General features: G+C 32.2%; 1 protein-coding gene across 2 annotated transcripts in view; it reads left to right on the top strand.

Moving 5' to 3' along the window:
• Nucleotides 1-15,671, top strand: part of LOC129940821 (homeotic protein antennapedia) — a 99,805-nt gene that overhangs the window by 68,808 nt on the left and 15,326 nt on the right. Inside the window, exons 2-5 of one of the 2 annotated variants that reach the window (XM_056049315.1) lie at nt 468-810; nt 893-1,634; nt 2,343-2,384; nt 2,616-2,817. In XM_056049315.1, coding sequence (XP_055905290.1) covers nt 1,113-1,634; nt 2,343-2,384; nt 2,616-2,817 — 766 coding nt within the window. In that variant the 5' untranslated portion in view covers nt 468-810; nt 893-1,112. The remainder of the gene's footprint in view (nt 1-467; nt 811-892; nt 1,635-2,342; nt 2,385-2,615; nt 2,818-15,671) is intronic. The other variant, XM_056049316.1, reaches the window with a different exon arrangement.

Below are 15,671 nucleotides of genomic sequence, written 5' to 3'. Positions count from 1 at the left end.
TAATTCAATAAACCACGACCAAAAAAACGGTTATCTGTGGCAAATTCAACTGAACCATTCCAAAAGCAATTTTTCAAAATTATTTTTTTTTTCTTACAAAATCTTAACTCCCAAAAAGTCATCTTAAGACTGTTAAATTTTGTTCTTTCTGCTTCTTAAAATGTCTCCAACCCTCTGATTTTTTCACGATTCATTAAAATTATGTTTGTTATCAAAAACCATGAACTCCATGCGGTTAAAAAATCAAACAAAAACAAACACCCATAACATGCCATCATCTTAGATCTTATGCAAACCATCTTCATACGAACTTCAAGACTAAAAATTTTACAGATGGTATTAAAATGTATGTTTTTATATCAAAGTCAGTTCTGTAGTGTCAAGTGAGAGATAGACAGTTATTACAATATTTTCGTTAATTTAATTATTCCATTGTATTAATTGTATTCGTTTTATTTCCATTTCAGATCTTCAATTCAATTTTGGATATAGCAACATAACATTCAAAGACTTCACGCGCATCTAGTGTATATTAAAGTAATTAATTGATATAATAATACAAATAATTATAATCAAAAATTCAAAAAAAAAGGACTCCACCGAAACAAAACGTTTGTTTTTTAAGGATATTATATCGAAACCGATCTACAGAAAACAACGGGGCAACGCAAACATTTTCAAATATAAATATATAATAAAAATTATTATATAAACGGATCACTGTGAAAATCATTTTATACCTCATTACTCTTTAAATTGTATAGAAAGTATATAAAATTGTATAGAAAGTACTTAAGTGTTCAAATTTAAGTAAGTTCATTGAATTTTTATCAATAATTGACCAAGAAATATTTATTAATTGATTGATTTAATTTTTGTTTTCTCATTTCAGTTTATTTTCAATTATAAATCGCATTTTATCTGTGTGTGTGCAAGTGTGTCTGTGTGTGTGTGCGGATGTATATATATGAGTAAAACTTAGCTTCAAGCAACTAAACCCACATCAACAAACGCAACACGCATAACCCCACAATAATAAAACAAACAACAACAACAAAAACATAGTCAAACACAATCCCTATAAATTAAAGTTAGAAAAAAAAAACTTCAAAATGACGATGAGTACAAATAATTGTGAAAGTATGACATCATACTTTACCAATTCTTATATGGGGGCCGACATGCACGGCCATTACCCTACCAATGGGGTAACCGATCTCGATGGCCAACAAATGCATCATTATAGTCAAAATCCAAATCATCAGGGCAATTTGCCATACCCAAGGTTTCCACCCTACGATCGAATGGCATATTATAATGGTGGCGGTCAAGGTATGGAACATCAGGGTTATTCAAGGCCAGATAGTCCATCGAGTCAAGCGAGTGGTTGTTTGACACAAGCCCAAGCGAATGGTGGACAAATTGTTTCACAAAATCAACCGCACACACAATCACAAGCTCCTCAACATCCGCAACAACAACAACCTGTCGTTTATGCGAGTTGTAAATTACAAGCGGCCGTTGGTGGATTAGGGATGGGACCGGAGGGTGGATCACCTCCGCTGGAAATGTCTGGACATCATTTAAATTCACAAATGACAATACCTCATCATATGGGCCATCCACAAGCGCAGGTTAGTTTAATTTTTTAAATAAATGTTGCACTTTTGTTTTCTTATAACTTTAAGCTTTTAAGGTTAAAAAACTGACGTACAGGGCTTTATATAGCAGGATACTTAAAAAAAAAACACGTCTTTATTAGATTCTTCACAAGTCTGTAATATCAAAACGATATTGACATTTAAAATCTATTTCACTTTATGTAGTCTATACTTTTCGAGTGTTTACGTTTTCCTTAAACTCATTAAAAATCGATCTTGTCATTTACCACTTAAAGTCACATGAGAAGACTTAAGACCCAACGGTGAATTTTATGTTATGTGGTCTTTTTTTAAGCTACAACCACAAATATCACGCCTTGAACATGCCGAAATTAAACTTAATTGCATAGAAAGTAGAAGAACATCGATCGTTCACCTGGGCGTATACGTCCTTTTTTTAATTTGTTTCTTCTTAAATTTTTATAAATACGGCAAAAGGAAATAAATGGCACTTAAAAATTAAAAACAAATTAATTATTAAGAAACATTTTAAAACTTCAAAGGAATTAAACATTGATATCCAAGATATTATGATTATCAAGACCTTGTATTTTTAATTTTTGTTCATACGAAAAGTGATTTTCATAATTTATTTTGTTAAATAAAAACAGTAATTTGTTGCAATTGTTATTATTTCTAAAACCGAAAAACCTTCCTAAAAAAACGTATCTTATTTTATAGTTGGGTTACAATGAGGTCGGAGTTCCTGATGTAGTTCCTGAGGTAAGAATAACTGACTGTTTATCTGTCGTACTCTTAATATTTCGTTTGGTAGATCTTTGTTTATATTTTATGATTTATCTATTTTTTTGTATTGTATTTGGTTTCCTGTGGTATCAGGTTTATGTTTTATTTAGGTAAAGATTTTATTTTTGTTCTTCTGTAATGTCTTTCATTGTGTTTTTGTTTTTATTTATTTGTGTCAAAAAAATATTAAATTTTACCATAATTTAGGTGCATCAAAATCATCATAATATGGGAATGTACCAGCAAACGACAGGTGTGCCACCTGTTGGTGCGCCACCACAACAAATGATGCACCAACAACCGCCACAAATGCATCAAGGCGGTCAAGGACAACAACCCCCAACGCAAAATCCAAATACACAATCGTCAATGCCTTCACCTTTATACCCATGGATGAGAAGTCAATTTGGTAAGTTTTTAAATATTTTAATATTATTTTTTGATTAATTTATTATATTTATTTTAAATGCATCATTAATACATTTATTTATATATTTTCTTATTGTTTTATTTTTTTTTTCAAAAGTATGTAGTTAAAATAAGTAGTAGTTAGATACAGTTCTTTGTTTTTAAATTGAATTTTTGAATGCGTGGGACCTTTACTGTAGGTAATGGAAACGGTTTTGGTATTCGATATAATTTTAGCCAAGACAATCTTATTTGTCTAATTAGAAATTTTTATTTTCAATTGGTTGTTTTTATCAACATTTTTATTTGTGTGCTCTTTATGGGATCTTATGAGGAAAACTGCTGGAATTTTAATTTTATTAAACTACAAAATTTTAACATTTGAAACAATAGCTTAAAATATAATGAAACAAGGCAATTTATTATCATAAGGAGCAAAATATTTAATTTCAAGTATATAATGATCTTACAACAAAATAATGTTCGTAAAAGTAAATCAGGACCTTCCCAAATCGTCAACGGATAAATTAATGAAAAAAGAAAATAAAAAGATAAACTTTATTAAAATGGCGCAAAATAAAAATAAGAATTAACTTTTAAACTCCTTTAGTATTTAATTACTGATAAAAAAATAGTAATTTCCCTATTGTTACCTTCATTCTGAAATATCGAATATGTCCATCGGAGCCAAAAATCATATCTTAAAAATCGATTATTATTTTAAAAACGAATAGTTTTTATTCTTTGAACAATCATTAAGCATTTTGAGTCTTAGCTTTGTGTTCTTATATTTCGCTGATGCAGAATTATTTTCTTGAAAAAACGACTTCTAATAAAAAGTTTCCGCAAATATAAAAAAAGAGAGTCAACTGATGTTTAAAAAAAAATTAAGTTGCTTGAGTCTTAAGTGTTTGTAATACGATTTTAAAATATTGAATCCCAAATCTCTTTTTAACAGTACTGTAATTTTTGTGAATCATGTTTTACTGAATGAAAGCGGGCTTACTTACTTACTTAAGATGGCGCTAAAGTCCTGTGTGAACTAGGACCTCACCCAACGGTCCCTAAATAGATGTCTTTATTTTCGCACTCCAAGTAAGGTGAGGCCACTTTCTACTTGCGCGCACCACCTAATTCGGGGTCTTCTTCTACTACGCTGCCCTGTGGGTGTGGATTCGAAGACTTTCCGGGCTGGATCATTGGTTGGCATGTGCTTAGTCATTGGACTTTAACCTATAGATAAGGGACCGTAGATCACCCGAAGAACTTTTCTCTCGAAACGGCCCAAGGTGCTTTCATCCGCTTCTGACATTGTCCATGCTTCTGTAAGGTATAGCATTACGGGGATGATAAGGACCTTACACAGATATACTTTTGTAGCTCAGGAAAGAGCTTTGCTACTCAACTGCTGTCTTAGCCCAAAGAAAAAGCGATTAGCTGTGTGATTCTTAGTTTGTTCTCAGCGCATGTGTTGTTTTCTACGTTAATAGCGGAACATAGGTAGACGAAGTCCTGAACTTACTCAAAGTTACTTCTATCGACGGTGACGTTTTGAATGAGTTCGGTGTCGGTGTTGTTGTCGATGACAGCATGTACTTTTCTTTTGTCCTTATTAGCCGTTAAAACCAATTTTGCCGCATCCGCCTTTTGTAAATTTGTATGTCCTTAACAAAAATGCACTTTTTGAAAGATCAAATGTTTGGGAAAATAAATTACTTCAAAAATTTATCAAGTATCACATTATTTCATTTAATCCATTAATTTTAAACGTTTAAAAAAATATTTCTGTATACCTTTTTAAAGAATTTAAAAAAATGTCTTTCGAAAAAGTTATTTTCTATGAAGCGCTTTCGATATCAAAGCGTTGGCAAATGGCACATCTAAATCGTTGAAATATAAAAATTAAAGATACAAAAAATATTTTTTGATTTTAACGTAACTCCGCCAAAGAAATTATATTTTTTTTTAATTTTTAAGCTACGCTTACTTACTTACTTAATTAAAAACCAAATGTTGAGCAAATTGTTTAGCCCAACACTTAACTTAACATTTCACTTTGAAATGGTTTCCTTTTATTATTCAAAGAACATGTGTAATTATGAAAAGTGTGTTATATGCGTACCTTCGAAAAATATCTCTTTAACAATAACATAGACATATCTGATTCTCAGATCACGTAAAGAGATAAAATCTTTCAAAAAAAAAAGAACAGAGTTAACCCAACAATTAACTTTCATTTTCAAATCTCTAAGAATTTACGTTATTTCAAAAACTACCTTAAAAACAAAAATTACAACAACGAGTTTTTTTGTCATCACTCTGGATCTTCGACTATTTCCATTCTTCCTGCTGTGTATAGACATTGATTGACCAAGATTTATTACCGTGACAATATCGCACGATCGATTTCCCTTCACCGTCATCAACCCCTATTTTTCATCTTTAAATACAAAACGTTCCCTTTCTTTTGATTTTTGCAAATTTTTAGCAAACCTGCAAACCTTTCGCTTTTCAAAACCGACAAAACAACAATAACAAAAAGAAAAAAAGGATACACCAGGCACTTTCTTATTGTTATTCAATTTTTGTCGGCAAAGGAAACAATTCTTAGAATAAATTCAGATCACATATTAAACATTTTGTTCGAAGAAGAACGAGTACACTGCAACTGTCGCCAATTTTGTGTAACTTTTCAAAAAAAATAAAAGAATTTATGACCGTACCAAATCGAGTACAATTCTAATTGTGATCCCGCAGACCCAAAATAAAATATCCTTTTAGTTCAAAAAATATCTATACCTACATACAAACATATTACAGTATACCACCTCCGGTGTTGTTAGCAATTTTGTTGTAGTTTAGTTAGTTCCTTATTGCTTGTTCACGTATCTTCGAGTGTGTCCTGAAATATTTTTTTCTGTTTTGTATTCTTCGTTGAATCTTGGTTTTTCTCTTTTTCCTTCGCCGTAGCCATCGTCGTCGTCGTCGGTCTTCTAAGCTATGAAATTTGAATCCTTGTTTTTGTATACATTTTTGTGTTTAGTATCAAAGCATATTGTGTGTGAGTTTGTTGCTTAAATGTGTCTTATTTTGTGACTTAAGTATTTCTGTGAATGGGAAATTTACGCTCAGCATCCACTTCACCGAATTACGTAAGAAATAAAATAAGTATCTTTTGGACTGCTTGTGCTTCCTCACTCAAGATGCTCGCTTGCATGCTCCTCGCCTGTCCTAAGTTTATATTTCTACATAAGTTAAGAGATATGCGCTAAAGGAAATGAAGACAAATCTACAAACCAAATGGTTTAAATTGAAATCTCTCATTCTTATAATATAGCGAGAGGACTACAAACATCACACTGAGAGTGCAACAGGAAGCATCGAACAATGAACCACTTAATGTTGTTTTCGTGCACCGAAATATCCCTGTGCATTCAATTTTTCTTTTTTTCTTTTTTTTTTTAATATACCCACATAGCCCGCAATATGGTTTTTCTTGACTCTACACGAATCGAACATTTTACCTATATACAAGACACAAGCTTAAAGCATCACATCCAGGGTTCAGGGATGACCGATGTCCGTTGTGCTCGTGTGCCTAAAGACGTGATAGTTTATACAACTTAACATTTATTTTCATTCTTGCTATGATGGCAGGACTTCATATAGAGTGGGAATGAATTTAACAAAGTGTGGAGGGGGAGAGAGGGAGGAAAGAGGGCATGGATTTATTTTATTCCCAATGAAGCAAAAGCCACCATTGAAAAAATGATAACAAAACTTTTTTCCACGCTACAAAATATAGAAAAACTGGAGAGATGTTGAATTTTGTTCAAAGTTACACTATAGGCATTTGCTTTTGAAACCAACAAATGATCATAAAATAGCACAAGGATCATAAAATAGGTATCTTAAGTTTAGAAGGAGATTAATTTCTTGCAGCTTTAACTTGCTGTTTTGAAACTTACTTAAGGTGGTGCTACAGTCCTGTTTGAACTGTGTGTTGGGGCCTCACCCAACAAACTTTTCCATCTAGCTTGGTCTCTAGCTAGAAGTCGCCAGTTGCACACTCAAAGTTGGGTGAGGTCACTTTCCACTTGTGCGCGTCACCTGATCCTCGGACTTCCTCTACTGCACTGACCTGTAAGCGTGGGTATGAAGACATTCCGGGCCAGAGCAATGGTTTCCATGCGCTCTAATTGAACCAGCCATCTCAGTCGTTGGACTGGGTACATACATATGTGCAGCGACACTTTGGACCCTCAAAATAGTTATTAACTAATAAGTTGCTTTCGTAGTCCAAATTCAATTCTTAGTTTGATCTCAGAGGTGGTGTTCTTTTCTGTGTTCAAAGCAAAGCCTTGGTAGCCAAAGTCCTTAACTACTTTAAAGTTACGTCTGTCGTTTTGAATGAGTTAAGCTGTTTCTAACTTTTATTGAGCAGTGCGAATTCAATTCTACATGGTCATCCCGCACAAACGGACGAGTTGGGCAAAGATACCAAAGCTCGACATAGCTCTGTACAGCTCGTCCCTGTAGAAGCTGTCAAAGCGGCGTCTTATATTTTTCAGATATGTTTTTTTTTTTAAATTATTAAAAATTTGTGGACTGCGTCGTTCATTATATTTAAAAACCATTTCGTGAAAACATTCATAATTGACGTTATATTTACAAATTTTGAAAATATGTCTAAATCAGAACTTTTATATTTTTGATATTATTTCATTTAAATTTGTATTAATATAAAACGCTGAGAGAACTTAAAATTCTTAGTGTCCAAACAAATTCTGAACAATATTCTAAATTTAAATTTTCAAGAAATTGCATCAAGATTTGTTTCCATTCCATTGATCTATAAAGATCTTAAGTCAAAAAATTATTTGATTTGTCAACCTTGATGTCTCAAAATTTGAAACAATATTTTAAAAATTTGATGCAATTACTTTTTGAAACAGCTAACTTGAACAAGCCTAAAATAATCTGTCCAAAATTGTACTCAAAATAATTAGAGACAAAAATGTTTGGTCTAAAACGTTGACAAAATGAACTAAATTTACCCTATTTCTGAACCCGGCTATAATGAAGTGGTAGAAATAATAATAAAACTGATATCGAGTAGGGTGTTCCATATGTAGGTTGTAGGTAAACCTACCTTTTCATAAATCCTCAAAAGGGGTTTTTTGGTGCTTTTATAATATCACCGTTTCCTCGTTTTATTGCATTTTCTTTTCTTTTTTTGTACCTCCCATTTGGTACCCCTCCTCCCCCTTCAAATCCATCAGATTTTCTTTTACACACATACAAATAAAAGTAGGTATATTTGTGATTCCTTTTTCCATTTTCCATCCTTTTTAATATTTTTTTTTGTTCGTTTCTTTTCTTTGAGTCTGTTGTGAATTGTTCTGTTTTGCTTTTCTCTTCTTTTTGTATTTATTATTATTTTGTTGAATGGCGAGGTGGTGCACCAGGAGTAGCAGCAACAGCAGGGTGAACAGCGAGGAACCAAAAGCAGATTGAGATGTAAAGCAAAATTGATTACTGCCATTAGTTACATGTTATATGCAATGGATGCCATCAATTTATTAATCTCTGGTACACGGTTCTTTTTCTTCATCCCGCCAGCACCACCATCACCATTACCACCACCATCATCCACACCATCTCCAAAAACCTTCGTCTATAGTATAGTTCTTCCGTTGCCATCGCCGCGCCGCCGCCGCCGTCGTCGCTCCCTGATGCCACCATCAGTGTCCGTTTAAGGCCTCTCTGGCTAGCAGCTAGAGTGCCTTATCCACATGCTCCTATATAGTACCTTACATATAGCCTGTATCACAGTGGGCTTAAAAAATGCCTCCGTGAAGAGCTCACCGGCAACGAAAAAATGAAAGCAACGATTTTTAGAAGGAAACCAACAATAAAATCAAAAACACGCAGAAAAATTCTGATATCAAAAGAGGTTTTCATTTACACTCTCGAACCCTATAACCTCTTTAGTTCGTGTCGATGGCGATGGCGCTGCTTGCGCGTTGTTGGCCAGCATGCTGGTAATAGCTTGGCACCATTCTTATCCTTATCCCTTTATTTTTCATTTATTCTTATTTTTGATTCGGGACAAAAATACTACGATTGTGTGCGAATGGATCAGCAACTCATAGAAATTTCAGTGTTTTGTGGCTTTGGTTTGATTTTGGTTGGATGAAGAGGATGCCAAGGTATAAAGAACAACTTCATATGAAAAGGAATCTCTGGAAATATGGACTTAGAATAAAGGAGGTGGATTGAGTTGAATACGGGGGAAGGGGGGAGGGGGTATTGATATCGTGACGGTGACGATTTTTTTGTCTACTATATACTTTGTGTGTTGTTGGGTTTTTATCTTAATATAATTTTTTACTTTGAGTCGATTTTGTATAAATGTTAAGGCTCTTTATTTTTCGTACCTATACCTACCTACCTTCCTACCTATCTTCCATTCCAAATAAAAAAAGTCTCTGATGGAATTCTTCACGATTGTGTATAAAGAAGCCTCTTCTTTTTTACCATAGTCTCAGCCTCCACGTTTCAATTAAGTTGTAACATGAATTCGGAGTTAGAAAAGGGTTTTCTCATGTTGATAATTTATTATTTTTATTCGAAATGCATCATTTATCATTCTCTCTCTCTCTCTAAGTTAAATGGATTTATAAATATATGTATGTCTATACCTTTGTGGTAAACCTATCGTTGCTTTGACAACATCTTAAAGGTATGACGTTAAAAATGTCTCTTATACCTCAAAGAATATATTGTCAACAGATTTTTTAAAGACATTGCAATTAATATTATTGAGTTCTTGTTTGGAGATTAACAAGTTAATAATAGGAACGTATATTTATATAATGTTGATGCTTTAATACAGACTTAAAGGGAATTCCATATTAAGGATGGGTTTTGATGTTTGATGTTACGGAATTTGGCTAAACGGATAAGAAGAAAATAAGAATTTGCAACTTGGAAATTCACATAAACCTATCTTTAATGTAAATTTCAAAGTCCTTTGTTTCTCTCATATCTTATAAGCTTTTTTGTAGAATACCTTAAATGGTATAAACATAACAGTAACATATTTACAGAACACGTTTCGAAAAGAAATATATGAGGTTTATCGAAATAAAACATTTTAAAGCAAATGAATATTAAAACCAAACATTAAAACATTCGTGGAATGAACTTCAGCGTTCAGGAAAGTATTTAGACTAGCACTTGTAAATGCCACTTTTATACCAGTCAGGAAAAACGCAAAAAAGTGATGTGATACAACTGTTCAGATAAAAGTCTTTTCATTGGGTCTTACAGTCAACTGTATTATGGATTTTACAAATTAAGAACAATTTATACGAATCAGAAAAATAATAACAATTTTAGATGAAGTATTTTAGAGTTAGATCATAGGCTTTTAATAGAAACTGTATTTTATACGAGTATTATTTTGTTTATTGAAAACATATAGACATTTTTAATGTTTAAGTTCAAAGCGTTATCAACAAGTTCCTCGAAGAATACGACATATTTATACCAATGAACATGGTTATATAATTTGCCTTTTTTAATTTTTTGGAGAGAAAAATAGAATATGTAAAGATAGAAAAACTTATACCAATCATAACATTAACTAAAATGTCTGTAACGTTTTTGGTATTCTTTTATGAAAAGGATGCTACGATTTTTAAAAAGAAATTTATACTATTTTAGACAATTTTGGCTGTGCAAACTTGTAATTTGTGTATATCTGTTGGTTAAATAGAATGAACAACGTTTCTCGATTTTATACCATTTACAAAGTGTGATGAACAAGTCACTCGAAGGATTCGACAAATTTATACTAATTAACAATTTTATATAATTTGCATTTTATAATTTTTAGAGAGAGAGCAGAAAATATAGATAGAAAAATTTATACCAATCATAACGTTATCTGAAATTTCTTTATTTTTTTTGTATTTTATAAGAAGAACGGTACTACGATGTTTTAAAATGCAATAAATAAAATTAATGTTGATGTTAATAATGTTAAATATTTATATTTCGGTAAAGCTGAATTGATACCGAATTTATCGATTTCATACCATTTAGACCATTTCATAACTCCTTAGCAGCAAATCTAATGAAACAGATAATATATTTTCCATTTCTAATACTCCTTTTCAAGAAACAGAGTCCATGACTTCTTACATATTCAGCTTTGTTCTAAACACCTTGCAATTTTGTGTTTATATAAAATCCCTCCTCATCAAAATAAAACACTAAAGAATTAAATTGAACTGCTAAGTTTTATCCATGAATTCATCGAAATATTCTCAACCTCATTTCTTTTAGAAATAAATAGATTACCACCAACATCATGAATGTGACATCATTGAGTGCTATAAGAGTTTGAAAATATTTTTCTTAACCTCAACCATTAAGCCTCATACCCAACCCACACCTCCTATAGAAAAAGATTCCTTATAGCCCCTAGAAAACATACACTTTTTGATGTATAGAATGTGTATAGATACCTATCTAATTTTTTTCTGTACATACAACCAAAATATATGTATGTATATCCTTACAAAAGGATCTTGAAAAGTTGAAGAACTGAATCTGAAAAGAATAAGAAAATACGGGATCAACGTTTTGGTCTTAAATGTACTACAAGTTTTCTGAAAAGTAAGTCCTTACTTAAGCTTTTATTTCATGAAATAAAAATGCAATGAAGTATCCTGGGGTTATAACCAAGGACGATGTGTCTTCGACAAAGAAAGTATAATAATAATAGAAGAGTATACTCATATGAATATAGCTATATCTTATATACGCCCAACAAAGTTCCTCTTTTTGATTTGCCCTTTTTGTATAAGAAAGTACAGGGCTTTAGATTTTGAGCTACCTATAGCGGATCCTTATGAAGCGATAGAACTAAAGAGTTTGTGTATAGTCAAAAAAAAACTTAGACGTTGTTCGAAAAAACAAAGGGATATAAAATGGTCTAAAGTTAAAGTGAAATATAAAAGTTGACGAGTGCGATGCACATATAGAATTTATACTGGCACTGGATTGTTTATAAACAGAGAGAGAGATGAGATGATGGCTTCTCCTGGTACTTCTTCCATCCAAGTACCTTCTTATATCCTTTCGAGTGAGAAAAGAAGCTAACAGCATACAAACGAAGTATACAAGGGGATTATATTGCACTACAGGATGAGAAGATGAAAAACTACCAAGGTGATGATGCTTTGAACTTTTAGAATCCCTTTCAATTTGAACTTGTATTGATTTTATTCATGGGCTAGAGAAGGCTAGAGTCAACAAAACAAAAATAAACAATGTCTAGAAAAAAGAAAAATATAAAAAGGATTCTTCTTTGTCCGCTCGCTCGTTTGGTATAAAGAAAAAGGATTTTAAGATGGAATTTATAAATAAATATTGAAAATTAAATTGAAAACAACAGCCATATCATATAGAGGAGAGTATATTTTCGGTTATATAAAGAAACTATCAGTTATACATTTTCGTCCTTTTTTTTAACTCTTTTTTATATTTTTTTTTTCACTTTTCTGCTTGGTTTGTGGGAAGGATATTTTATCAAGATATCCACAAAATGAGCAACTTGTTGCTGTTGGAAATTTGTTGAATGTCGTTAAAATTTATGACCCACTACCATCTACCACCACAGCACCGTACAGCACCGCCATCAATGCCAAGCCCAAAGCAGCAAATCCTAGAGTAACTACAGTTACAAGTAGGTATTATCATCATCATCAGCATCATCATTGTTGTTGGGGTTTAAATTTATAGCAATGAGACGATGGCAGCGACACGGTGCGGTGGCAATGGTTTAGAGGGCGCTGCGGCCGGCGTACCGTTGATATAGAAATAGAATATAAAAAATTTAGGGGTGTACGTACGGTATATTCAGCTTTATGGGACAAATCAGTTCAATGAAGAGTTTATGTTTTAATTGGCAGAGATGTAAAAGTACTTAAGATAGAATATGTTGAATCAAGACAGTGGATACAAATTAAAAGCAAATAGACTTCATATCTCTTCGAAATTTAGAAAGACTGAAAGTTGTCAAAATTTTTTTAAAAAATACTTAAACAATACATATAGGGTAGACTTTCAAACTTTACAAAAGTCCGTTCAGATTTAGGACCAAGTGACTTATAACAACCATTCCTGTGCGCGACTAATATTGTCAGGGATGGAGGGGACCTATAGGTTTTAAGCCAGATCCGAACGGCTTATTTAAGAAAGCCTATTTCATGAGAAGAATTGTAGAATTTGTCAATTCTTCGCAGGAATTGATTGAACCCAAAACCTCTGACATGACAGTCCTAAGCGAGTTATTAATAATAAAATTAAAGAACACAAAATAGAAAAGACATGAAGAGTCTTACGATACGCGCGCCGTATTGTGCAAAATATTATGAATTTTTGGCATGCGATGTTTTCTATGTATTTTGTTATCAACCTAAAAGCGAGCATATGTATTCACGCTCGTAATTCATTACATTAAGACTTGTGAGTTTAAAATTAATAAAGTAAAATTAAAAACATAGCACTATTAAATTGAAAATATTTAGGTAATTGATTCAGAAGCTTTTAAGTCATAAACTTCCAGACCCTAGTCGTTTTTAAATATTTAAATTGAGTAGGGGCTTCTGTCTCTTGCTGTTGTTTTTTGTTGTTAAATGCAAACTGGGAGCTAACCGTGCGCACTGCATCCTTGTTAAAAATATCTGTTGTATAATATCGTTTTAAAACTTTCCCTACCCTGTCAGTTACACCCCTTAAATACGGCAGGAAGGCTTTTCAGTCTAATTCGCCATCTTTCTTTTTTGCTTTGACGAAATGGGCTTCCATGATCTTTGTTTTTTAAAGTAGCCGTTCGCTTTGAGAACGTTGTCTAGAAGTTAATGTTCACTGCCAAATATCCTGTGGGATCACCGAACAAACTTAGAGACAACAGATCTCAAAGTCGCCGGATGATGGTGGTGGGAATAAATAATTGTTGGCTTTTTTAAAACATGTAGTACTCTGCTTTGTCCAAAATGGGCAAATGCAGTGAAAACAAAAAAATAGAAAATAATTCCCGAAATTAAAGCAGGTTATTTTTTGATTTTAAAGGAAAGATTTTGAGTGTTGACAGAAACGTGCCAGTGTCTCTCAAAGCTTCACTTATTTAAACATATTTATCGAGCCTAAAAAGATGTCAATAGTTTCTTTTTTTTTTAATTTGGTTTTGGTTTGGTGGTGGGTTATAAAATTGCAGTAGATATTTCAAACTATACATACCTTCACTTTAAAATAGTCCTTTAATCTATGTAAATCCCTCTTCTACAATTATATATGACAACCTAGTTTTTCAAAAGGGTTTAAATAAAAACTTTACAAAAACCAATAAAATATATACCTAAAGACCCATACATACCGAAAACCCATGATTTAAGTTTTGCATTATAATGTTGTTTTTTGTATGCCTACGGTTTTTGAGAAGTTTTCATCATTTTTATTAATATTTTTGGTCCCCTTTTGTGCAACCTGTTTCTGTTATTTCATATGTCATTTCATATCTACCGGGTTGTTATATCCCCAAAGACCATAAGGGTATCTATCTATCTATCTTTCTATCTACAGTGTATATATTGTATAATGTATTGTATTTTCCGACATTTTTTTGTTTAATATATTTTGGGGTTGGTTTCCTCTTTTTTTTCTGAACTTTTTGTTTTCTGTCACTTCTTTTGTATTTTCATTTTTCTTCTTTCTTTTTTGTATTTTTGTTTTTGTTTCTGTTTCTGATGCTTTGTAATATTTTCTATTTGAGTATAAACAATAAAATTGTGTTTTTTTTATTTGTGTGTGAATGATATTCCATACTCGTTGTGTCGTTTGTTGCTACTATCTATAAACAAAAATATAGAAAAATTAAAATTGTTAAAAAAAAATACAAAAACCATATTCCCATAACAATATCTACATAAACATTTTTACATTATTTTTCATGTCCATGTCCACTCTCTCAAATTGGCACTGTGGGGCGAATGTTCAGGCGGTGGCGCATGGAGGTAGGATTTCCTTTAAACAACAAAAATTTTATCCATTTAATTAAAAAACAAAAATTCGTAGATACTTTTTTTTTTGTTTTCATTTTTGTTGCAAATTGAATTCAAAATTTGTTTAAGTTTATTATAGTTAATTTTTTATTTGCCTAAATTTGTTGCTTAAAAGTTGAAAAGAAAAAAGAAAACAAATAGAAAAACCTATACTTTCGTATAGTGTGTGTCGAAAGTGTCCTTTTTTTGGACTTGATGTTGTTCATATATACGGCATGGGTGATGTGCTATGTGGGACGTGAAGAATTAACAACACACGTCAAGTGCAATCCCTCAGGGTAATCTTTTTGTCCTTTTTTTTTGACAGTTTGCTCTGTTTTATTTTATATTATGAATGTGTTAGCCAATCTTTCATGACAACAGCTGAATTTTGATTCGGACACAGCACAACAAGCCATCAGAGCTATCGCATATGTATAAGAAGGCGGATGAAGAGGATGAGGGTTTATTTTTTGACTACTGCCCTCTGGCTATATTCGTCTGGTTGATTTTTTGGGATTTTTTCTTCCCATAGAAATTCTTCGTTTGAAATTACATTTGGGATGGATTTGTACGAACATACAAACACACGACAGAAAAAAAGAAAAATGAACACACACACCCAACAGAGCATTACGTATAAATATATATTCTATACATACTGTGTGTTAAATCCCCGAAAACTAAAACCATTGAAAAAAGTATGGGACCCATGTCAAAATATTTGACAGCTGACTAA

This window comes from Eupeodes corollae, chromosome 1 (assembly GCF_945859685.1).
Source record: "Eupeodes corollae chromosome 1, idEupCoro1.1, whole genome shotgun sequence".
NCBI lineage: Eukaryota > Metazoa > Arthropoda > Insecta > Diptera > Syrphidae > Eupeodes > Eupeodes corollae.
Note: the sequence above shows the minus strand (reverse complement) of the source record. Positions and strands in the feature narration are given on the sequence as shown.